General features: G+C 40.1%; 2 protein-coding genes across 2 annotated transcripts; one reads left to right on the forward strand and one right to left on the reverse strand.

Annotated features, from left to right (window-relative positions):
• Positions 1 to 5,842: 5,842 nt before the first annotated feature.
• taf9 (TAF9 RNA polymerase II, TATA box binding protein (TBP)-associated factor) lies at positions 5,843 to 9,408 on the reverse strand. The gene is made up of 7 exons (XM_084373610.1): positions 9,306 to 9,408; positions 7,989 to 8,070; positions 7,600 to 7,736; positions 6,955 to 7,089; positions 6,783 to 6,864; positions 6,571 to 6,684; positions 5,843 to 6,310 (listed from the first exon to the last, which is right to left on the reverse strand). The coding sequence occupies exons 1-7, from the start codon at positions 9,339 to 9,341 to the stop codon at positions 6,153 to 6,155; spliced, it is 744 nt and encodes a 247-aa protein (XP_084229736.1). The 5' UTR covers positions 9,342 to 9,408; the 3' UTR covers positions 5,843 to 6,152.
• Positions 9,409 to 14,780: 5,372 nt separating this feature from the next.
• cdx1b (caudal type homeobox 1 b) lies at positions 14,781 to 23,136 on the forward strand (the record flags this gene model as incomplete). The annotated part of the gene is made up of 3 exons (XM_084373609.1): positions 14,781 to 15,276; positions 21,086 to 21,234; positions 21,872 to 23,136. The coding sequence occupies 3 exons, from the start codon at positions 14,781 to 14,783 to the stop codon at positions 22,106 to 22,108; spliced, it is 882 nt and encodes a 293-aa protein (XP_084229735.1). The 3' UTR covers positions 22,109 to 23,136.
• Between the last annotated feature and the right edge of the window lie 3,211 nt (positions 23,137 to 26,347).

Consider the following 26,347-nt stretch of genomic DNA (forward strand, 5'->3'; position numbering starts at 1 on the left):
GATTTTTATTTTAGTTTTCTTTTTATTATTAAAGGCAAAATGAACTAACAGAAACGGCTGCTGCCTCGTTAATGTGCCGCTGATTAATGTTTCACGTGTTTCCGCCACACAGTTTCTATCTCGGCTGTCTGACTCAAGTGTGCAGCAGTTTATTGATTTGTAGATAGAAAGCTGTGAAGTTAAAGGAACAGTTCACCCAAAAACTAAAAACATTTAAAAAACAAAAAATAAATGTCTCCGTCCAACATAATCCTGGTGTCTGGAAGCCCAGAGATCCCAAACTGATTTGAAAAGACGTCATTTAGCAGAACGCTGTTTTACTGTGAAGCTCCAGAAATGTTTTGACTACGAGACTTCACCTGACTTTCATCTGCATGGAGGAGGAGATGATGAATCTTTACTTTTGGCTGAACTGTTCCTTTAAAAGTAGACGTGTTTTCAGATGTCTGGGTTTTGTACTACTGTTATTTCAACACAGACATTTAGTTTTTCTTCCTTATGCTGCACTTTTTATTTGCTTCTTGTCTCCGCATGTTGCAGCCTGTTGAGCTCTCAGGGCCACCGTAGTTTCCACTTTCATCACGACTGGTAACAGCATAGATGTTTCCTGCCTCAGCTGGACTTTAAAGAGCTCCTTGAAAAGCAGAATACTTACTGATACTCCCACACTTTAGAAATATATAACTTTTATCACCCCAGAACTTTAGTTACTTTACAAATTAAGATTTTTGTGTACGAAACATGAAAACATGAAAGTGCAGCTGTAGCTCCACCTCAACCTGTTTTTACATTAATGCACCAATCATAATAATCTGTGATGATAATATTAATATACAGTATGATCACAGTCACTGGGGACATTTTACTGCATTGAGTACTTTTACTTTGAATAAGATATGAGCGAGAACGTCAGTATGTGTCTGTTCATCCAATTAAATTATCTGTATCCATATCCGAACGGATACAGATACTCCGAACGTGGAGTAAAAAAGGGGCACTGTGTAGTTTAGGAGAAGGAATTCAAATTCAGAATATCAATATTTACAATGTTAATGAGGTAATAATGACACAAACTCAGAAATATGTATTTTTTTTCCCATCAGTGAATAAACAAGCTGCTCTCAGAGGAAAATAACAGAACACTGTTTGAAGCTAGAAAGGCGGCAGGGTCCGCCACATATAAACAAAGTAAAACAGGATGAAAGTGTGTCGTCCTTTAAGGTCAGTTTGTTTATTGAGTCATGAAGACAAAGAGAGTTTGATTATTTAGTTTGTTTAGGCAGAAAAATCAGCCAATGAAGATCTTTCTCTGCTCATTAACATTTCTTCACCGAAACTACAGACTGCTCCTTTAAGCTTGAAATTGATACAAGCTGACTAGAAGTTGAGTTATTATTATTATGATTATTTATTTATTTATGGCTTTTTTCATTCTTGGAGTCTAATCTGAAGTGTTTCTCTCCTGCGTTTATGATTCGAGAACTGGTGGGAAAAATAATCTTTCTAACTTCCTTCTTACTTTCTTCCATCTGTGAAAATACGTCGGAAAAACATTTTTCAGTTGAATTTTGTAGCAGTCCAACTGTTTGTCGTGCTACTATTCTTTGTTTGGGCTGATTTTCTTTCAGGGCTGATCACAGGGGATTCAGAGCACCTGTGCACAGGTGGGGAGACTGACTCCTGATTTGTGGAGTGGAAGCAGCTTGAGGTATTTCCCTCCCAGCCAATCAGGGTGTGACCCTGTCTGAAAGGCTTAAAAGAGGTGGGAAGTGGCACACCGGTGGCTCTCACCCTCATTCTGGATCTGCCCCTGGCCCATAATGAATCACTCCCTGAATTTCCAAGAACCTCATCCCCTTAGATTGCCAGCCAGAACTCTGGTCTATCTGGGCCCTGTTTTGTTTCTGGGCTGCCCACAGCTTTAGTGAGGAAACTTTGTTTTTTTGGGAACCCTTTAAAACCCAGGCCCCTTTACACCTTTGGTTTACTATTTTATTTCCCTGGGGCCTGTAGAAGAGGCATTTGTTCGTTTATGGGTTTATTGTCCTAGTAGTGGACAGTGGGCATTCCCATAGTTATGTTTTTGTTTATTTTTATGTAGGGTGGGCTGGCCTGTAGGCAATTAACAGCCAGTACCGCCACATAAATGGCAACCACGAAGGGACACGTCACACAAGCATAAATCTTGTTGATAAAGGGATTTAGTATCGTGTCCCAATCTTCTGATATGCACTAAACAATCGTATGCAAGTGTATTATTTTGTGTATTTTGAGTGTTTTATCCCTCCATCATGTCTTTGGAAGACCCCGACATAACATTGTCAACATTCGAACCTTCCCTCACTGAACTAGAAGTGCATGTCCTGAATGGGGAAGAGGAAGATGATGAAGAGGGATGGGTGGATGCTCCACTAGAGCCTCAGTATCCTGTGGATACACCCCCCCTTTTGGCTGTGGAAGGATTGTCACTTCATCTCTGGTTTCTGTAGCTTCTTCCACACCAGAGCAGTCTGACACTGATTTAGCCATTGTTGCTGATGCCGTAAATTCTGTTGTCAGCAGAAGGACGTACAACTTCTTGTGACTGAGGTGCACACCTTGCGACAGCAGCTGGACTTAGTGCAGGCTACTCACTTGTCCATCAACAGTGCGCACTCACCTCTCAGATCAATTCCCTACAAAAGCGAGGGGAGGTGGTTGAGAGAGAAACCGTAGCACCTGTTGTAGGCCCCTGTCAAGCACACAAATCATTTACTTCCCCAGTCAAAAATGTCATTTCATTGCCAGCTCCTGCTGGAGTTCATTCAGATTGTGCAGGTGCTGCTGCACCTATGGGTGACATTGGGCAGGAGGAACCGTGTAGAGGGACTTGTAGCAGCGTTCTTTTGTATACTTCCTTACCACCCATGTTACCGCTCTTGTCTCACTCTGGTGACAATTTGTGTGATATAGCTTGTTTACCTAAGGGCGAGGACTTGGGTGGTCTGCTCCACACGGCGGTTAAAGAAAGTGGCTTAATAGGAAAGGAGGCCGGAAAACTGCACCAACTGTTGTTAAGCAATCCCCGGGTCTGCACCACCACTTTAGGCCGCACATCAATGCTGAAACACAAAATCATATTAAACCGTGACGTTGTGGTTCCCAGCGCCCCTACAGATTGCCCTTACAAAAGTGCAAGATTGTTAAGGAGCAGATTGAAGACATGTCCAACAGGGTATAATTGTGCCTTCCTGTTCACCATGCGCTTCCCAAATTGTATTGGTACCTAGGAAAGATGGTGGCTCCCCCTGGTTTTGTGTGGATTTCCGTCGTGTGAATGAACAAAGTGAGGGAGATGCCTATCCTCTGCCAACAATTTCTGAGATCCTTGAGTCGCTGGCAGGCTCCACTGTATTTACCACCCTGGATCTCAATAGTGGTTATTGGCAGGTGGAAATGGACCCTGAAAGCCAGCCCCCGACAGTTTGTCACAACCTTTGGGTTGTTCCATTTTCCGGTTATGCCGTCTGGCTTGAAGGGCGCTCCAGCCACCTTCCAAAGGCTGATGAATCATTGAATCACGTCCTGCGGAGCTGCCTTGGAGACTGCTGCATGTTGTACCTGGATGATATTATCATCTTTTCTAAAGCACCCAGACACACTTTGGTGACATCCAGCGAGTGTTTGATTGTCTCCAGCAGGCTGGACTTACCCTCAAGCTGAAGAAATGCCACTTCTGTTGCCCAGAGCTTAAATTCCTGGGTCATGTAGTGAATAGGGAAGGAGTGCGGGCAGATCCGGCAAAGGCGGAGGCGCTGCATGACTACCCAGTGCCAAGGAACCTAAGGGCAGTCCAAAGGTTTCTGGGTCTTGCGGGATGGTACCATCATTATTTCCCGAACTTTTCAATGATTGCAGAGCCTCTTAACGCACTGAAAAGAAAAGGAGCAGTGTTTCTGTGGACGGATCAGTGTCAGAGGGCATTTCAGTGTCTCAAAGACCATCTGACCTCGCCTCCTGTCCTTGGTCACCCCGATATGTGTAACACCTTCGTGGTCTACGCGGATGCCAGTTTGACAGGTCTTGGCACAAAGATCTGACACCTCCTCCCAGGAGCAGGTCGTTGCATATGGGAGTCGCTCTCTGTCCAGCGCAGAGCAAAATTACTCCGCCACAGAACGTGAGTGTCTTGCTGTGGTTTGGAGTTTAGAGAAATGGAGACATTATCTGGAAGGAAAACCTTTTGTGGCCGTCTCCGACCACTCTTCATTGCTGTGGGTCTTTAACACCATGAAAGCTAGCTCCAGGCTTATTCGCTGGGCGTTGCGTCTGCAGGAATTTTCTTTTACGATTGAGTATCGTAAGGGCAAGTTGAACAACGCACCTGATGCTCTGTCGCAGGCCATTATTCCAGCCTTCCCTGGCATGTGAGGAGAAATTTGTTCCTTTCCCCCTGACTGAGGATGTCTGGGAAGCTCAGAGGAACGATCCAGAAGGCCGGAAAGTGTATGAGGCACTGCTTCAGGATGACTCATCATCTGGTGAAGCAGACTCCGGTTTTGTCATCTACCATCCACAGACAAACATGACAGAGCGCACCAACCGCTCTCTCAAAAGCATGATGGCTTCCTACGTTGGGGAGAAGCATAAAAGTTGGGATCGTTTCTTACCAGAGTTGCATTTTGCCCTGAACTCTGCGGTCAATGACACCACAGGCTTTACCCCAGCTGAGCTACTGCTTAGACGGCCTTTGAAGAGACCTTGTGCGAGAGCTCTGGAGCCCTCGTCCCAGGTCCCACAAGCGCCGAAGAATATCCAAGCTCTCCTCGAGTCAAATCTGGAGCGGGTGAGACGAAAACAGGCTCAAACTAACAATAAAAACAGGAGACAGGTCAGTTATGAAGCGAAAGACAGGGTCTGGCTGAGAGCCCTTGTCCAAGGCTTCTCAAAATTTTACAGCCAAACTTGCCCGATGGTGGATTGGCCCCTATCGCATCATGGAGCAGGTAGTTCCTGTGAACTACCGGATTGTGCTAGAAGATACAGGTCAGGACCTACGGGTGGTTAATGCCTGCAATTTAAAGGAGTGTCACCCCACCAGTGCTGAGGTAGAGGCTCAGGAGCGAGAGGCTCTTAGGCGCATCTTTATCGACAGTGATTGGCGGCACGTGGCGGCTAGTTGCTTGATAGCAAACAAACTTTACACAGTATTTATCAAAGTGTTCGTCAAGTTTCAAAACACTTGACACGTTAGCTTTAGCTGCTATGTGGCTAACAGTTCAATGGAAACATGATGCTAACAACAACAGACGGTTTTCACCAAGACTCACCAAGTCGCTGTTCATCGTTATTTCATCATCATTGTCAGACTTCTGTAAGTTTAAACAGCTCGTCATGTTTTACAGTTTAACATGTGGTTAAAATGGCCGTGTTGTGTACCGACCTGCTGCAGACCTGTCAACACCTCCATCACCTGGTGATTGACAGCAGCTGCCACCTGTATGCTGATTGGCTGCGAGCTTTAACAACGGGATTTCAGAAAGCAGTACGTTATATTCATATTTTCGCCACTTTACCTCGTTGTCAGTCTTTTCTGACGGAAAGCTGAACCCGAACTAACCCTTTAAGACACTTAAGTCACAAGAACACAATAACAGAATGAAGGAGCAGCAGAACAATAACTCCCGTGTACTGCAAGGTAAATTACTGTTTTTGTCAATGCAGTCTGGTGGCGACGCAACGTGGTGGAAATATTCTTAATAAAGCGTAAGCTTCTCCAAACTCAGGGCGTGCAGACCGCCATCTACTCCAGTAATACCTGAGAAATACCTCATACAAATCAACTTTTGATGAACAGCTTAAGTAAAGACAGACGTGGCTCAGTTTTTATTTTGGATGCAGTTTATTGTAAATCAGTGGAACATCAGCAGGTTTCCTCTGTGTGAGTCCAGTCCAGCTTTAACCCAGCAGACTGGTGTTACTGGGCGACTCCCAGTGTGAACACTGAAGGTGAAGAGTGTCGTCTCTCTGGTTAAACAAATTCTAGAAAACTAAAACTAGCACAACAAGTTCTTGACGAGCCATGATCTGGATCAGTTTCTGATGAGCAGTGTCCGGGGTCTTTTTAAGGATTATTAAAAAAAAAAAAAGTGATTTTGTCTTCAGTCGCGCCGTCATAAAGCGTCGTAGTCGTCGTCGTCGTCTTCGTGCTTCCTCTTCAGCGACTCGGCGGCGGAGTTCTGCGACACCATGTTGGTGGTGATGAGGATGTTCTTGGAGCCAATCAGAGACGGGTTGATGAGGACGTTGGAGACGGGCGTGGACGGCGTGGCTGGCAGAAGAAGAAGAGCAGCAAAAGTTATGTTTTCTAGATGTTGTTGGCAGCCATTTTGTTATTTACATTGTTTTATGTATTTTGTAACTCATTTTATTTGCTACTGATTTTGTCCAAAACACTTTTGAAAATGTTGATTAGATAAACAGCAGCTTTCTTCACTGAACTTCTGAAATAAACAAGTAAACAACCTGCTGGTGTGGGTGGTTGAACCCAGATATTAAACTGGTTTCAGATTGAAAATAACTGGTTCTTACTGGTTTTGGTGGTGGCCGTCTGAGAGGGTGGTGGGATCTGTACGGTGAACCTCTGGCCCGTCAGAGACACCGGAGTTCCGACTTTACTGGTGACAGACTGGACAGACGGAGTTCCTGTGCAGAAAACACGGGTCAGAACACACTGGTCCTGTAAACACACACTGGTTTAAAGAAGTCGGAAAACAAATCTTCACCCTGGATGACAGACTCACCGATTGTCGGTGTGCTAGGTCTGCTGGAGACGGCGCCAACACTGAGGCGAGGTACCGATATCCTGCCTGCAGACGACGACACCTGGAGGACAATAACACAGCTCAAAGAGTCAATTTGACAGAAAAAGTCAAGATATTACCTGAGATACAGTAAAAGTTTCAGAGGTTTTACCTTTTTCTGAACGGACTTGAGTCTGTAGTTGGGCGCTGTCAGACAGTAGCGGTCTGGAGGAAGTCGAGGTCCAGTGTAGGGTTTGATGAGCGGGAGAGGAGTCTGATTCTTCTGCCTCGCCACCTCCAACAGGAACTGAACACAGCAGAGATCGAGCTTTCAAAAAACTAAATTCAACAACAACTTAAACGCAGACTGCCGCTAAATGTTTGAACAACAACATTTATAATTAAGTTTACGGTTTTCAAAAGTTTTTCCAGACTTCACAAACATAAAGAACTGCATTGATTTGGTGATTAATTGATGAGCAAATCAACGGAAAATTAATCAACTATTTTAAAAACTGATTTATCGTTTTTTCTTGTTTTTTTTTCCAAGAAAAAAAATAGGAATTTTTGACAATTACAGTGAAGAAGTCGAAGAAGAAAAAAAAAATCTTGTAATTACAGGCATTTATACACATTCACAAATGAATCTCTTGTATCAGAGACTCAAGCTGTTAAAAAACGACAGTGTTGATAAAGAAAAAGAGACACAAGCGGACGAACATCAACTATCAGCCAGAATGGACATAGTTCAGACAAAGACATGATCATTATCATTCTTCGACAGGAGGACAGGAGTGTGAGGATGGTGGAGTCTTACGTCTCGTGGTGGCGGCGAGGTGAACGACTGGTCCATGCGGCACTGGATAGCCAGTTTGATGTCGTCGGCGTCCACGCTGGACTTCTTGGCATGTGTGGCGTAGATTTTGGCGTCCTCTATGATGGTCGTCACATATCCTGTGAACAGAAACAACAGCTGAGTGACTTTATGTGGATGGTTTTACTTTGCCCTCATTAGATCTTCACCTCCTTTGAAAGTTGTCATGTTTTGTTTTGTTTCACAACTCTGATTACAGATTGGTATTTTACCGCCACCTGCAGATCTGTGGAATAATGTGAAACTCTAAACAACACAAACAAACTGCCATCCAGCTTCACGTCCATCACAAATTCAGCTGTTCACATATAAAAACAGTGCTGTTGACTCACTGTAGGTGAACTCCAACATCTGGTTGATGACTCGGGGCTCGTACTCGGTGATCCCCATGTCCTTCAGGATCTGCATCATCACCTGCAGCACACAGTGATGATCCACCATCAGACAACATGATGACAGCAGGGTGAAGAAACATGACGTGATCTAAAATTATTGATTAACCTGCTGACTCTTTTCAAGATTAATAAATTCATTATTTTTATGACTTCATCGTAGGTTCTCAGAAGTTGTGACGGACACTTTAACTATTTTACAAACCAAACAAATACAGACTTACTTCAGTAAATAAATAAATGTATTTCAGTATATTTATTCTCAGGACTTTAACCCATTGTCTTTGACAAACCTTTTTATTTCCTCCTGACTGCTGTTTTCATATCTGAGCAGCACTTGTTTTAGAAGAGAGCTATGTAAATAAAGTTAAAAATATATATTTTATATTTCTATAAATAAAAGGTCAAATTATTATAAGTGTCAGTTTTGTCTCAATTTGTTTATAATCATTATTCCATCCAGTTGTTTGTTATCATCTTCTGTGTTTTATATGATAGTAAACTGACTATCTTTGGGTTTTAGACTGTTGGTTTTTCACTAACTGTTACTAAACGTTTGAGTTATTAATCTAATAAACTAACAGGCAAAAACATTCATAATAATAACAGCATACATTATCTAAACACGTGAGAACTGACGCTAATGAAGGTTGAAGGACTCCAGATGTTACTGTCAAACCGCTGTAACTGCTCTGGAGCATCAGGATGTGTCCGCATACTTGTGGCCACATAACGTTAGTTCATGAGTGTCACACTTCACACTTGTAGGACGAACAGCAGCATATTCTCACACCAACCTCGTGTAAACTGAGTAAAAAACAAACTAAACATTTACTGATTTAAGTCAAACTCAGATTTCGGTTTCACCGAGACACCTGCTACTCATCATCCCGTCTCTGGGGTCAATTTACGGGGTCAAAAACTCGGACAAAACTTATTTACATGATGGTTAATGTTAACAGATTCCAGCGGCAGTTAATTTCAGAGACAAAAATAAGGAAACTGCGAGAAACAACCACAAGTCCCTCCTGTTTACACCCACTTCTGCATCGGCTAATGGCTAGGCTAAGGCGCTAGCCGGTGGCTATTGTTATGAACGGTGATCCGGTGCTAACGTTAGCTAACAAGCTAGCTAGCTACAAACGCATCAGCTGTTTGTGTTAATGGTGGATTTTTAATCAAAACCACGACCAGAGTGAATTTAAACTGCAGCTTAGTGACGAACAAACTGTACAAACTGCCGTTTGATAGCGTTACCTGAGCGTCTTTAGGGATGGTTTTCGGAGCAGACATTTTGATTTTACACCCCGAAGCGCCTTCACTTCTTCTTCTACGGTTTCAGCTCACGCAAACAGCCGAGCGCTGAAGAGCGACGCCTGCCGGACAGGCCGCGAACTCCCGCGAGATTATCCGGCAGATCCGAGATTTCAACACTCAAAACAAAAACACTAAAAACCTGCAATGAAGAAAAACTACTGATATAAAAGTAGAGTAAAAATACTCAAGTAAAAGTACTGCATTGGAAATGTTACTCATCAGAAAAGGACAATCTATGTAGGTATTATATAATAAAAGTAATCCATTTAAATATTTTGCCTACAATTGTAAAGTCTCAGTCTGTGAAGTAACTAGTAACTATAGCTGTCAAATACTTGCAACGAAGTAAAAAAGAAAAAAAAAGTACAATTTTTCCCTCTGAAGTCAATGTGTAGTGGAGTAGAAGTCAAAGCAGCATTAAAAGACTCCAGTTAAGTACAATTAGTTAAGTGTTTGAGTAAATATGTTTATTTACATTCCACTACTGGTAAACCTCAATAATTTTTATTAAAAATAATTAATGAATACAGACAGAAGAGTAAAAGCTGAAAAAGACCAGAGCTTTAATAACAGACAGGCTGCAGGGGGCGCTACAGGAAAACATATAAGACTGTGACTGTCTTCAGCCTCTTTCCTCTGTGCGTCCCTCTCATCCGGTCTAATTACACTGAAATGTTTTTATACATATGATCTCTTACTTACACAAAAGTACCAGTACCACAATATAAAAACACTCAATTACAAGTAAAAGTTGAGTATTATTTTTCCCCACATCATTTTTAAAAAAGGTTAAACATCAAAAACTTTGAAATTACTTGTTAAAGGAAAATAAAACAATGTTTGCACAGTGGTAAAAGTTTAGTAGTTGCATCTTTTTGGCCACATCAATAGCTGTGTGGATGAAAACAAGCTGTGTCTTGTATTTGAAAATCATTAGCTGTAATTTGCAGGAAAAACAGTGGTATAGTCCTTTAGAAAGAGAAATCAGTTTCTCAGACCAGATGCAGGCGCAGTTAAGGAGACGAAGACGTCAGTGTGAGATACATTAATAAACTGTGTGTAAGAGCTGATATGAAAATCTTCTCAGAGGTCATAAAGACGCTGAGTCGAGTCACCGCTGCAGGTTTCCAGCTGACTGATGTTCCCAAAAGACTTTATTTAAAGACGAGTCCACTGATAAACGTGTTGACTCAGCAGCTCATGTGTACTTTCACATGTAAAGACAGTTCAGGCTGTAAATGAACCTGTAGACGAGCAGAAGTTACAGAAAGACGGCTGATTTAATGTTTTTGTTTCTGTCTGTCTTCATCACATAAACAGCTGTTTTCAAATATGTTGAATGTCATTTAATCCAAACCTGGACCTCCATCAGGGGCAAAACATGTAAGAACTTCAGATTTCAGGTGTTTTTAACAGATCATTATCCTCCAGACAGTCGGTGCATCCAGTTGTTTCTACGCATAATCTTCAATTTGTACAGAAACACCTGGAAACACATGAAAAACTGAACCACACTGAGTGAATAAATGTCGACATCCATGAATCATGTGACTTAAACGTCACTGACGACGAGCTGGAAACATCAGATGTGTGTGGAGCGATGAGGAGGCCGGAGCCTTCCTCACATTAATACATGAAATGAACAGAAATGTCAGATTTACATTGTTTCCTCGTTGTTTTTCTCTTAACACGTGTCGTATCACTTCAACATTTCTATAACACGTGTCGTATCATGTTTACATGTATGTGAGCTGACCTTCATGTCAGAAAGAGGAGATGCTGGTCGTGTGACAGCCGAGTCAGAGACCACCGTTCAAGACTGTGTTTCAATATTGTAAATGTGATTTTTAACCATTGTCCAGCTGTGTTTGTGAAGACAGAACCAGGTGCTTCAAGCTAAAACATGATGTTTTCCGACCCGTAACCAAGTGTTTGTTTTTTTCAACCTACACCGACAGCTGAAGCTGAAGAAACTTACACTTTCAACATATCTGCAGAAACGTACGGTGACAACATTAAATTATTGTTGATCCTGAACCAGATATCAGCCATGATACCCACAAATTATACTTCAGTGAAGACACACAACTTTTACTTGTTGTTTACTTTTACTTCTGCTTTTCACAACTTGGTATTAGCAGGTACATTTACTTCTGTAAAGGATCTGAATATAGTATGTGGAGTATGTGGAAGCTCATTACTGACAATTAATGAAAAATAAAGAAGAAAAAAAAGATGAAAACTAAGCTTGAAAAAATATCCCTGTGGTAATTATGAGAAAAAAAGGACAAAAAAATAAGAAAAACACAAAATATGAGCAAGGGTTAGGGTTAACTATGAGATAAAATGTTATAATCCATCTCATATTTTATGTTTTTATAATGAACATGTGAATATTTGTTTTTTAAAAAGCTCATGTTTGTCTTAAGCTGTCAGAAATGGGCTTCACAGACGTTACATCCACATCCATTTTTACATTTTGAATTTAGGACTTTCACAGTGAGGTTTAATACTTGTAGTCAAGTAAGAAGTCTGATTACTTTTCTTCAGCTGTAACTTCTGGTGATCTGGTAGAAGATGACGCGTCGCTGCAGATAAACTCACTATCAGGATGTGAAGGAGTTAAAATGAGCTCAGTGACGACAGACGACTGTTTGACTTTCAGTTCAGGACGAAGACGAAGCTGCTGCTGACCTCCAGCTGACCTCCCTGCTTCCTGTGTGTGTGTGTGTGTGTGTGTGTGTGTGAGTGTGTGTGTGTGTGTGTGTGTGTGTGTGTGTGTGTGTGTGTGGTAGTTACAGACTGACATCTGATGACTTTTAATTTCTTTCTTCTATATTTTGGTATCTGGCTTTTTCTCTTCTTCATAGTTCGACATACTTGGCTGTAAAATGTGAAGCTCTAACTTTATTTATTCTAATTAATTAAGAACATATTAATATTAATGAGACATCGGACCTAAACACAAACAATCTGCCTGAAAACTGAAACAAACTGAGAAGTCATTAGTAAAACATCTTATATTAATATTTTCCCTGCAGATCTTCTGTCGCTCTTTTCAATTAGAATTAGAGTCAGTGGTGAAATGTAACTAAGTATATTTACTCAGGTACTCAGTACAACTTCCAGGTACTTCACTTGAGTATTTCTATTCTATGCTACTAAAATACTTTTACTTCTCATATCAGGGGGAAATGTATAGAAATGTGATAACAACAATAACAATGTTTATTAAGGATGAGATGGATGTGAAGCAGCAACACGTCGGTCCTCAAACATTAAACATTAAACATCATTACTGGTTTATTTCATCTTTGTTTTAATCTTAATTAAGTGTCATAACTTTTTATTTCATCGTCGTCATTCTGCCTCTGAAATCAAAGAAAACTGGAACAAAACTGTGAAAAGTTTATTTTATTTCATCAATAAAATGTGTTTTAATTATATTTTATTATATTAATAAAATACATTTTAATATTTTCTTACAGATTTTCTGTCGCTTGTCTTTCAATTTATCAAATCAGTTGTGGAATGTAACTAAGTACATTTACTCTGTACTGTCGACGATTTTGAGTTACTTGTACTTTACTTTATTTTGTGACTAAAATACTTTTACTTCTCATGTCAGAGGGAAATTGATAACTGTGTGTTTATCTGTGTTTATCTTCTTTGTAAAGAAATAGATTACAATAAATTACTTTATTACACAGTTACAGTTGTAACTGAAGGACTTTAACTTATAAAGAAGTATTTTAACACAGTGCAGAACTGCTAAAATAAAAGACATGTAATCACTTAATTTAAGCTGCAAATAAACGTCAAATAAATATTAAATTTAATTCAAACAGAGCTCATGAAAGAAATGATGAATTTATTCTTTTACACAATTTGTCAAATGTTTTCTGTGTTTATTGTGTTTTATGTTAAAGTCTGTGAAAGATAATTGATTATTTTCCAGCATGTTTTATTAATTTCACAGTTTTTTCCTCCTGGTGTTGAACTTTTACAGGCTGACTGTTTAAAAAAGCAACTCTGAAGGCCGGACTTTATATTTCATCAGGCTTTATTATTGTTTCTTTTATTTTGTCTGAGTAAAAGAATAAAAACAATTAAAACAGAATATAAATGAGCTCAAATACAAATGTGCAGATGCAGTAAAAGTTATTTTCCTGTCGAACACTTTGACACGACTGTGACAGAAAAGTGTGTTAAAAATAAAGTTTTACTTTTAAAAGAGCAGAAACGTTTATTTAAACCGTTCATGTCGAAGGAAAATGAGTCCAAAATTGTTTGCTTGGTATTTGAAATTAGAACATTATAGTATCATTATTATTATTATCATTATTATTATTATTATTATTATTATTATTATTATTAACAACAACAACAACAACAATAATAATCCCTCAGTCAGTTTTCATCCTCCTGCCTGTAAAACGTTTCTCTGCTGTCATGTTAGAAACAGGTTGATTTTCATTATCTCATGTTTAAATTATTATTTATTAAAGTTATTTACTGTAATTCATTTAAAACATCTGAAAAAGTTTAAGAAGTTAAAAGGAAACTTAAGGAAACTTGATTTATTTCACCTGCTTTATATTATTATTATTATTATTATTATATAAACTTGCTTTGACTCGATAGAAATGTGATTTAAAACAAATGTAAAAGTTTTAATTGATATAAAAATGTTGAGTTTTGTTTCATGCGTTTTAATGTAATATTTTAATCTTACTACTTTTATTTTAACAGTTTTTAAATGTAAACTTTCTCACATGTTTTCGCTGGTGAATGAATGAATGTGTGTCTGACAGCTCGACCCGCTGACGACGCGTCTCTTTACCGTCATTTGTAACTTTGACTCGGTCCTTTGATGGAAACCTTTGAAATGCAGCAGCGGACTGTCATGCAAATGGAGGCCGAGAGAGAGAGACTGCAGGCCGGGGAGGGAGGAGGGGGAGGACCGGGAGGAGGAGGAGGAGGAGGAGGAGGAGGAGGTCAACCTGCTCTGAGTTTAATTCTTCTTCTTCTGTCTTTAATGAAGTGGATACAGAGACATGTTGGTGACAGGTGTGTGTGTGTGTGTGTGTGTGTGTGTGTGTGTGTGTGTGAGGATGAAGAGGAGGAGGTGAGGAAGAGAGAGAGAGGGGAGGGGGTGAGGAGGAGGGAGATAACAGCAATAAAACAGGTCATGTGACTGCAGAGAGAGAGAGAGACAGAGACAGAGATAGAGAGGACAGGTGGAGGTGTGGACAGGTGAGGAGAGAGAGAGAGAGCACTCACACACACTCACACACACACTCACACACTGAAGCTCACTTTACCTGTAGATCAGGTGAGAGAGAGAGAGAGGGAGAGAGGGAGCGAGGCAGGCTGGATCCGCAGTATGCTGAGGGAGTCCCCTCACCTGGAAAGATGTACGTGAGCTACCTGCAGCTGGATAAGGACCCGACCATGTACCCGCACCAGAACCCGGTGACCCGACACCCGGGCATCAGCATCAGCCCGCAGAACTTCGCGGTGCCGGGCCCCCCGCAGTACTCAGACTTCGCCGGCTACCACCACCACCACCACGGCCTCAACAACGACCTGCACCCGGGGCAGCAGGCCGGGCCGGGCGGCGGCGGCTGGAGCCCGGCGTACCCGCCTCCTCCGCCCCCCCGGGACGACTGGTCGTCCCATCACTACGCTGCCGCAGCAGCAGCCGCGGCGGCCGGCGGGGCTCCCTCCGCGGCCAGCGGAGCGGTGGGGCCCCCGCTGGGGTTCAGCCCCCCGGAGTTCACCGGGCAGTCACCTGCGCTGCTGCCCGCGTCCCTGAACGCGTCTGCGGGGCAGCTGTCCCCCGGATCCCCGCAGAGGAGGAACCCGTACGAGTGGATACGACGCAGCTCCGCACCGCCCACCAACCCCAGTAAGACCCGGGACACACAGACCATGTGGTTAAAATAGAGTTAACTAATATTTCTGTAATATTTACATTTTGGATTCAATAACAACTTCTTAAAAGTCTCAGTAATAATCCTGAACTCTCCGTCCTGCTCCTTTAATCCAGATTAATATTCTCACATTAACACTCACACCACCCTCTATAATGTCTCAGTCACAGGTAAATGTCTCAGTCACAGGTAAATGTCTCAGTCTCAGGTAAATGTGCAGGTTTCTTCTTCTCACGGCTGTTTAACATTTTAATATGGTCAGATAGCGCAGTGATACTCAAATGTCTGGACATGTGTACTCAGCAGATATCAGCAGCAGCCCGACACGAAACAGCAGCTTTATATTTAATTTGATGACGTCAATTAATTGTTTAAAGTCTGATTATTATTGTCTGCGTCGATAATCAGACAGAAAATGAGTTTTCTTCGCTGTCAACACTTCATGAGAGCAGTTTTTCATGAAACTGATATAAATGAGCGGAACATAGTTCTTATATTATTTAAAATACTTTATTAGCTGTTTTTTTTATGTTTGTTTCCGGTGTAAATCTGTCAGGAGCATAATAGCCTAATACCACTCATATGACAACTAATAGCCTATTATTATTATTATTATTAATAATAATAATAATAAATAGTATTTTTTTGACTGTTATATCACATAATAAATGATCAGGATCTATATTTGATGGACTATTATCACAGTTGTGTTTTCAGATAAATTAGATTTAATTGCATGAACACTTTAATTCAAAATTTCCTTTAAAAATTCCTCTATTTTAAATGTTATTTTAAAAAAAGAGGGAATATTTATAATAATGAGTTTTATTATAGTTTTACAGGGAAGTTTGTCGGATTTGTGTTTTTCGGCTCGATTATAAAAAGTCTCTCTCATCCTCTTCAGTCAGGGAGTTTAATAAAGGGATCATATTTAAGATGAGCTGATAGCTGGAGACGTGAGGAGGAGACTCGTCCTGTCCGGAGGTGAGACGCGTCAGATCAGACGTGTGAAGCCGGTTTGAAGCTGTTGTCATGTTAACAGAGTCCGGCGGGTCTTTGTGCTCCGCGTGTCTCAGGGAGGAGTTTACAAGACAGACCGCACTTTGAAGTGTGAAGTGTGACCGTGTGTGTGTGTGTGTGTGTGGGCGTGTGTGTGTGTGTGTGACTTCAAGCTTCACCTGGATTTATCAAAAACCCCATCATACTCGAGTAAAAGTAAAGATACTGTGTTAAAATACTACTTTGAAAGTCACTCATGTGAATAGTACTCGAGTAAAAGTCTTAAAGTATCTGATATTAAATGTACTTAAGTGTCAAAAGTACATTATAAAAGTAAATTATACAAGATGTGCTGTAAATGAGATTATATGACTCAACAAACACAATCATGTAATCTGCAAAGTAACTGGTAACTAAAAGTAGATCAAATATCAAATATCAAACAAATGTAACCGGGAAGTTTAAAGAAGCAGAACATGGAAATACTTAAGTAAAGTACAAGTACCTTAAGATGTCCTGTGGGTCGACCGATTATCAGGACCAGTTTTTCTATAATCTACTCGCCAGTATAATTAATTAGATTACATTAGATTACTCAACAGACACAATCCAATAAATTAATCTAAACATGTTCTACTTTGGCTCTACAAGAATGTAATCTGCAAAGTAACTAGTAACTAAAGGTGTCAAATAAATGTATCAGAGAGGAAGTATAAAGTAACAGAAAATGGAAATACTTAAGTAAGGTACAAGTACCGTAACATTTTACTTCAGTAACTGTTCTTATTTACAGTCCATCACTGACGGTGTTGTAAAAAATCGCACTGTACTTGATTTAAAGTAAAGATATAGTCAAAATATTACTTTGGTGAAAGTGAAAGTCGCTCAAGTAAAGAACAAGTACCTGGAGTCTGTACTTAAGTAAATGTACTTAGTTACAGTCCATCACTGCACACTGTAGTTTCATCCTGCTGCCATAAATACTCAGTAGATTAATCCGCTGCTGAAAATAGTCCCAATAAATCAACTGAACGTTGATCAAACATGAAACTCTACTGGATATAAATGTCAGGAGGAACCAACGAGCTACGAGCCGCAGGCGGACAGGAAGTGAGACAGTGCTGAGAGACGGACTGACGTGTTGTTTCGACGACAGCAAGAAGAATTTAGAGTAAAACCAGATTCATCCTCCAGCTCCTCTGATCAATACTCAGAATCGAGCTCTTTAAGAGTGAACGTCTTCTCTCGTGTGAACGACGACAAACTGTTTTATAACTCAGGATGTTTTCAGAGACGGGAAAAGTTCAAGATGTTTTTTCATCCGCAGTCGGTGGTTTGAGAGTTAAAACTTCAGTATTTTATCTCTTCGCGTTACCTTGAATATCAGACTTTGACCGACATGTTTCTTTGCTGCCAAGTCAGATATCTGAGAGGAAGAGCAGAGTTTCCCGCTCGCACTGACTTATCAGACTGAGTCACAGTGACCTTTACAGAAAGAGAAAGCACCAAGACACTTTCCACTTCATCAAGTATCAACGTTTTACACACAAAACATGTGACAAATAAATCTTATAAACTACCCAACAGCTGAATCAATCAGTTGATTGACAGAAAGTTAATTTGCAATTATTTTTCGTGTAAAGTAACCACAACATCACCAGACTCCCTTCACAAATCGTGTGATTTTAAGAGTTGTTTCATGAGGAGAAACTTTATAAACTTTGTGAAGTCGCTGATAAATTCTGAATCAGCGGTTCCTTCTTGTAAATTCGGCATTAAATGCAAAACATGAAGTTGTTTGTTTCCTTCTTCTGTGTCTAAAGTGCTAAAGTCTTACCTGCCAACATTTAGCAGCTGTTTGAACACACAGTTTACACCGATTTCACCATTTACACTCAATTTATGAAAGAAGAAACATTTTATTGACAAAATAAGTTACTTCTTTGACACCTGTGGAAAAAGTCCCAGACTCCCTTTAAAAAATTCCCAATTTAGTGAGTTGTCGAGTTAGGAGAAACTTTATTAACTATATGAAACGATGTCTATGAGAGATTCTTAATTATTTGAGTCTTCTTTTAAATTCGGCATTAAATTCAATACATTAAGTTGTGTCTTCCCTTGTAAAAAGTCAGTTGTTGCTGCACTGCTAACAGTCTCAGGTGCGTCTTACCTGCCAACATTTAGCAGCTGTTTGAACACACTGTTTACACTGATTTCACCATTTACACTCAATTTATTAAAGAAGAATTACTGATGCTAAACATGTCAGATTTTACAAATACACTAAACAGTAACCAGTATAGGCTACTTCTTTGTCACCAGTGGAGAAAATTCCCAGACTCTCTTTAAAAATTGTGCAATTAAGTGAGTTGCTGAGTTAGAAGAGACTTTACACACTTTGTGAAACTGTGTCTCTGACAAATTTTTGAACATTTGGGCCTTCTCATAAATTCGGCAAATGTTTGGCAAAAGACATAAACTATTTCTTCAAGGTGTCTGAAACCAAAAAGGCTTAAAACCGGAGCTGCACTTGAGTGTGTGTGCAGAGTAAACCTCCGTCTCTCTCAGACAGACTGAAGAGCTTTGTGATTTACGTTCCTTCATTAGCGTCTCGTCTAAAAAATCAAACTGTTGGTTTTTACTTTCCGACAAATGAAGCAGAAAGTCGACAGTTCAGACAGATGTTCCCCCCGAAACTAAAATGTTTGAGTTGTAGTTCGCCGTGGTGACCGATTAGAGGACAGACGGTGTGTGTGTTGAAGGAGACACATCAGTTATTTAACTGTTGTGTGTTTAGTGTTAATATTGAATCAGAGCGTGTTAAAGAGAGCTGAAGGCCTTTTAATTAAGAGCTCAGTGCTTCTGCCCTCACACTGAAATGTTTTTATGGCTTCATTCATTATACTTCTCAGGTTTTTCTTTATGTTTCTGTTTCAAAGCGGTTTGTTTTTATTAGTTTTGGTCACTTGGTTGTATTTTTTATTTTTATTGGACAAAGCTGTCGCTCCTGATTTGCGTTCAGTGCAAACAGATGAAGATGTGAAGCTCAGGGTGGTGAGTCAGTACTTTAACCACACCGTAACTGTAGTTTGTTTTCCTTCACCGCAATCTTTCCCAAAACTTACTCAACGTGTTAACAGGCTTTTAATCTGCTGATTCAGGTGTTTATTGCTTGTTTCTTCTGTTAAACTGAAGCCTCACGCAGGTGGTGGCCAATCACGTAAATTGTCAATCAGATAAGCAGCGTAAATGACCAGAAACACAATGAATGGTGTGTAATGTAATGTTACATGTGTATTTAATTAATTTGTCCTTGTCCACCAGTTTTAAACACACTGTAATAAAAAAGCCCTCACATCACACTTCACAAGATCTAGTTCAAAGTTTAGTTCACACATTAAAATGAATTTGTTCAGTTTATTTCTTCATTTTTTTCTATTAAATGAGCTGCTCTTCTTCAGGGATCCCAATATCGCAAAATATCAGCAATATTTACAATATATACTGTATATATACGGCTTTATATCACTTTTAGAAGTATTAAAGTCGTATTAAACCATGGATTTTACACATTACCACCTGACCTCATCATCAACAATGTCATATACGACAAACTAAGTACTAAGATTCGCCCTGTTAGCCCGACACTGTTATGCTAATGGATCCTCCGCTGCGACTGAGCGTGTTCTGTGATTTTTAATCCATTTTCTGTTTTAAAAGCAGAATTGTTGTTAGCTTGATTGTTAGCCGTTCACTGGCAGTCCCATGATGCCTTGGGTTGCGTATGTCAACCAATCAGAGGCCGTGCTTCTGGCTGAGAAGAGCGTCTTTATTTGACGAGTTGGGAATGAGACTCAAAAACCAACTTTTCTTACGAATAGCAACTTCAACGTTATCTTTTTTGAGTTTACTTGTCATGACCACAATCTTTCCCATTCCTCAACCGTACATGGCAGCATGAATATTTTAGAGAGTGGATTCTGCAGAAAACAGCCACCTGAGGCAAAAAAGATCAAACTTCAAAGTGTAGAGCCACTGAGCAGGCTGCTGTATGTGGCCCCTTGGGAGTGACACCGGGCCGTTATTAACCCGTCAACAATGTTACTGATACTGCATCAGATACTGCAGATATATTCCTGATGTCTTGTTTCTTGATTTCAAACGACGTTTCCTTAAAATATCAAATGTATGAGGTAGAATTTACCTCATACATTTGATATTTTATGGAAACGTCCGTTATTTCCTGTAGATATTAAAACTAAACCATGTTCCTTTGGCTCCGTATTTAAAATACATTTTGATGGTTTTGATAAGTCCGGCTCATTGATTCATTTTTAATAGCTGGACCCTCTGACAGAGTCGAGCTTCAACGGTAACTCATGAAGTCCGTAAATGAATAAAAGCAGATATGGTTCAGTTTATGCAAATCCATCTGAGGCAGGTTTGTATTTGAATACAGGATCATGGTGAGAACACACGTCTCCATCAGTCTGAGCCAACGTCAGTTTGTGTCAGAGGTTTATAACACATAATATAAAATACTACCACTCCATACGACTCACTCATGTTTTTACATACTAACAGCTGGTGTGATTTTGTGCTGGTGAAGTTGAATCATTAAACGTGGACGTGTTAGAAAACCTGTCTGAGGCTCATCTTTACCTTCATGTCGCCTTTTCAAAACCTAAAACTAAAAACTCTGAAGAAAATACAGATTTCAGCTTCAACTGTAACTGTGTGCAACTTTTTGTTAACCTGGTTCTGTTTCTGTGTTTTTCTTCACAGACGGGAAGACGCGGACTAAAGACAAGTACCGGGTGGTTTACACCGACCACCAGCGGCTGGAGCTGGAGAAAGAGTTTCACTACAGCAAATACATCACCATTAGGAGGAAGGCGGAGCTCGCCACAACGCTCAGCCTATCAGAGAGACAGGTACGCCAACACGAAGACACTAATATGTGTACAGCATATATCTGGTTATTGATTGCTTGACTGCACTTTTATTGGATCTCATGCTGCGTTCCAGTCAAAGTCGGAGGTGCGACAGTTAGTTTTGGACAATGAAGAAGATTTATCAGGCAGGGTATCTTAAACTTGTGGTAACCACAGTCCTTATTTCAGGCATTTAACCAAAACCACTGACTTTAAGACAAAGGAAGCTATTTCAGAGGTTCAGGACTCACTCCATCTCTTAAATACGACATATCACGGTTCCCAACACAACGGTTGCAGCATATCAGTGGACCTCCGTTGTACGATGTTTAGTTTTAGGCAAAAACAAAGTACTTGCCGAGGTTTAGGAAAACTTTGTGCTTTGGCTTAAAATAACTACGAGGTATGTAACTTCAATTACGTAATGGAGATAAAGTCCTGTTCTAGTTTAATCCGTCCATCTTTCTCGGACCTCTTCCGTATGTGGACTACTTCGCCTGATTCCTCCTTTGCTGCCGTCTTAATTGGTACGGCCACTAGAGGTCGCCTCCGAACAAAAAAAACCCTAAATATAGTTTGTGATGAGCTGCTGTTAGAAGATGTTGTTAATCTAACATCACCTGTTCCTCTGCTCCAGGTGAAGATCTGGTTCCAGAACCGCCGGGCCAAAGAACGCAAAATCAACAAGAAGAAGCTCCAGCAGCCGGCCTCCTCCACGACCACGCCCACCCCTCCAACCGGCACCAACGGCAGCGGAGGAGGCGGCCTCCATGGAAACGGCGGGAGCAGCGTCGCTATGGTGACGAGCAGCAGCGGCAGCAACGGGCTGGTGTCCCCCGCCTCCCTGCCTTTGAGCATCAAAGAGGAGTACTGAGAAAAGATGTTTTACTGGACGCTCATGTCGGGGACGTGGACTAAAAAAATTCTCCCCGACAAACTGAAAAAACTTTCTGCATCACTTCCCCGCTCTCTGACAACTTCCTGTCTGCCATTTTTAAAGATAAAGCTCATTAAAAAAGTTGAGAAAATACCGATGGAAGAAGTCACCAGCGACTCTTCTTCTTCTCCCATCGGACTGATGGTGAAGATAATTTCCTCCTTTTCCTCAAACTCACAGAACTTTACTTTAATTCCAGTGGAGATCACAAAACAAAACGCCCAAAGAAAAACCAAAACGATGCTCGAGACGTGTTGAATATTTTCCATTTGATGGAACGATGCAGCCATAAAAACACGTCTTGGTATCAGCAGATAGAGGATTTACTATATTTTACTGTCAGACAGTGTTGAATATATGTTTGTTTGAACTCTAAAGCTACTTAAAAAGGAATTTTTTAGGGTAAATCCAGTTTCCAGATGTTTTTATGTTTTTTTCTTCAGTTTAATGATGATACATACTGTATACACAACATATATCCTGTTTTATTAAGAAATGTTTTCTCAACCTGAAGAAGACAATAAAATCTACTGACAGTAACAGAGTCACTGCACACTTCTCTGTGTGATCTGAACATGTCTGGTCATCAACACGACTCCTGTTTCATGAATCACAGCAAACGCTGTTTATGTGACCTTGGCATTAACATGTGACCCTGAAGTGCCTCTCAGGATCCACTGCTTCGTTTTGTTTCTGTCCTGCTCCACACACTGTACAGTAAACGTCTTGTAAATGTTTATGATTTCACCCGTCAGAATTTATCATGTGTATATTTTCGAATGTAAAACATTTTAAGATGGTTATACTGCCTGAAGGATGTGAGGAAAGTGAGCTCGGGTTGAATAATTAGTTCAAAGATGTTTGAAAATGTAAAAGCAGCTAAAAAAAAACAAGATAAATAAAAGTTTAAAATATGAAATTCAATTAACAAAGTCACACTGACACGTTATTGGCTCCCAGTGACTTTTCACGGGAAATATGGGATTTAATTCACGACTTCAATCTTCATCGTGATTAATGTCGTTTTTCATGAGAAGAAACAAAGATGACATTTTTCCAACATGTATTAAAGACACACAGCAAGTTTCCACAGAAAGTTGTGTTTTGTTTCTTTAAAACTCTTTTTGTTAAGTTTAGTGAATTAAACTCATATTTTTAAAGGACCTATCTGTAAGAAAAGTTGATTTTTGAGTCTCATTCCCAAAGCGTCAGTTGTTGTCGAGTTGGGAATTAGACTAAAAAAATCAACTCTTCCTACAAAAAGCACCGTAAACTTCTGAAGTTCCTTGAAAGTTAAAACATTTTAAGTTGCAGTAACTTAAATTAATAAAACTTACTGTATATATTTGCATTAAGTTAATGATTAAAGAGTCTTTGATGCTTCTTAACTCCTGTAACATGTTTTCCACTCTCATCAGCTTCAGATACAGAAGCACTGCACACCTTGTTTTTCAGAAACGGAAGAAACGTATGTGAATAGAAGTTTTATTCAAACATGTAGACTTTGGCTTTGTCTCGAAAACAGTACCAAAAAAAAAAAAGACAACCAATCAGTGACTTCAGGATTTTGGTTAACATTTACTCAAGTTTTACTCAAATCTCTGACCTTTCAATATTCAAAAATGTGAATTATTCCTTCCATGTCATTTTGTCGTTTTGTCCGTTTGTTTGTGTGTCGGCAGGATTACACAAAACCTAAAAAAATTAGGAAAATGAAAACGCCCAAAAGGAGTTAGTCTCAGAAAACACTGCTGCTCTGCCTGAAACACCTGGTTTGGAGTTGAGCCTTTACTTCTGTAGCTTATCTGCATCACTATGTAACAGGTGTTATATAAATATAAATATTTATTATAAAATATATACGGCTGTGCTGCAGCCACGTTTACCAGCTGAAGCAGCATTATTTTAGATCACACTACCTTGCTCAGCATGACCCGCCCTACTCTGCCTCTGATTGGCTGCATCCTGCCCGTGCAAGTGCAACTTTCACCAGAGATTGAACAGAGGCCAGATGTCTCACTCTGTAGCAAAAACTAAGCATTCAAGATACAGTGTGAAAGAGGATTACGCAGCAAAAATAATGTGTTTTTTGAAAATTACAGTATGTAAACTTATTCTACGAGGATCCCCAAGTAAAACTACGAACCAGAACATTACCATAATATGACCTCTTTACATATCGGGATTTTTTAACACGTGTAAGAGCTTGATAATTAAATTGTGGCACATTCAATGATGTATTTCATGTCGTAGAACAAAAAGTGTAAATATCTTCAGCCTACTGTAACCACACAGTTTGCCTTTTTATCCTGCAAAGACTAGAAACTTAGCTGCGTGATCTGTTCTTATATCGAACCTGTTAACCTGGACTGGATGATCCCACTGGATCAGTAGTTTAATTATGGGTCCAATATGAATCATTTGACAGTTTTTGTAACAATGTTGAGGTTTGGACTAAACAAACATCATGAAGGTGTCTCTCTGGGCTCATCGTCACCACATTTCTCATTATTTTCACAATTTTACAAACCAAATAATCAATTAACTTTTATTTGTAACAGTTTTTTTAATGATTCAGTACCAGTACTTTTACCGAAGTAAAGGATCCAAATATCTGGTAACGAAAGAAAATTATAGACAAGACGCACACACACACACACACACACACACACACACATACACTCTCTCTAATTGATGCAGCAGTTGAGGTGTGGTGTCCAAAGGGCGGAGAGGAACACTGGGCAAACAGAGCACAGGATCCTGCTATCTGCTGTGTGTGTGTGTGTGTGTGTGTGTCCTCACTCAGACCTTTGTCCTTCTGGGTCCATTTTGCCTCAAACAACAGTCCTATCTTAACACTGATAGAGACTATCAGCAGTGTGTGTGTGTGTGTGTGTGTGTGTGTGGGTTGTTCAGCCATCTTGAACTTGAGGTCTTCAGTTGACACCGTTTAAAACTCATTACTCTAATTAAAAAAGTTACTTAAAACTTAAAAAGAGGTTTGTTGGTAGCTGCTTTTAAAGAGTGATGCTTGGTTTGTGTTCACAGTCTCTAATAATGCTGACAGTGTGTTTTGCCCCCCTGAAATGCAGCTAGCGGTCCTGGTAGCTTACTCTGAGTTCACAGTGAACACAATCAGACTGGATTCAAAATTAGCCTTCGAGACAGATGGAGGCTGGTTTGATGACAGGAAACAACTACAGTATGAAGGAGTTGTCGAAGTGTTGAATAATACTTGACTGAGTCACCGTCAAGTATTATGAAGGACTAAAGTCACAATTTTTTCCTGCTTTCAACACATCAACTCCAAGAACTAACTGCTCACCTCTAATATAACCCACCCCGAGATGATCAATGCTATTAACTTCACCTGTCAGTGGCTTTAATGTCGTCGCTGTGGTTAATATACATATAACTTATCGCTCCTGAGGGAGATTTTGGACGACATGAAAGGACAGAAAAGCAAACCAACAGGAGTTCAGCTGACGTGCAGGATGACAAAAGATATAAATTAGAGTTTCCCACAGGACAGGTCAACAACACAGCTTCACTTTTATAGCTCAGTAGAGATAGTAGACACTCCCAACTCTATTTGATTCACGATTGATAAGCTGCAATACGTTGTATAAACAAGAATAATGGCAGCGTGCCCATAATCATAAAACAAAAGTAGAAAACCAGGACGTAAAGAAAGAGAGGGCGACTCAGGTCTGTGTGTCAGAGTTCACTCTTCAGGTCAAGTCAATTATATTTATATAATCCAACGTAATATAATAAAGTCTAACTTGTGACCGTCGTGCCGCCTGCACTTTGTCAGTTCTGCAATCACACTAAAGACACGTAACGTTAGCTGCCTCCGGACTCGAACACGTAGGATGAACACTGGATTATAATTACGATTAATACGATTATTATGAGCTGATGTTCAAATAAACATGAACAAAAAGTAACTCATCATTTCTGATGTCAGTGGAACTCAAACATAACAAAACGGTGGCTAAATCTTGATTGTTGTAAAGCTAACAGCTCAAACGTTAGCTTGTTCAGAGAGCTTTTTCCTGCTCTTCAGTCACTCTTGATGTGAATCATGACAATAAAATGTCAGGAGGGAGTAAATGACCCAGGACAGAGAAAATATAGAGTAACAAAGAGACTGAATGGTGCTAACATGTTAGC

The sequence above is a fragment of the Pagrus pagrus genome (assembly GCF_965226575.1).
Source record: "Pagrus pagrus genome assembly, chromosome: 14".
In the NCBI taxonomy this organism is placed as follows: Eukaryota; Metazoa; Chordata; class Actinopteri; order Spariformes; family Sparidae; genus Pagrus; species Pagrus pagrus.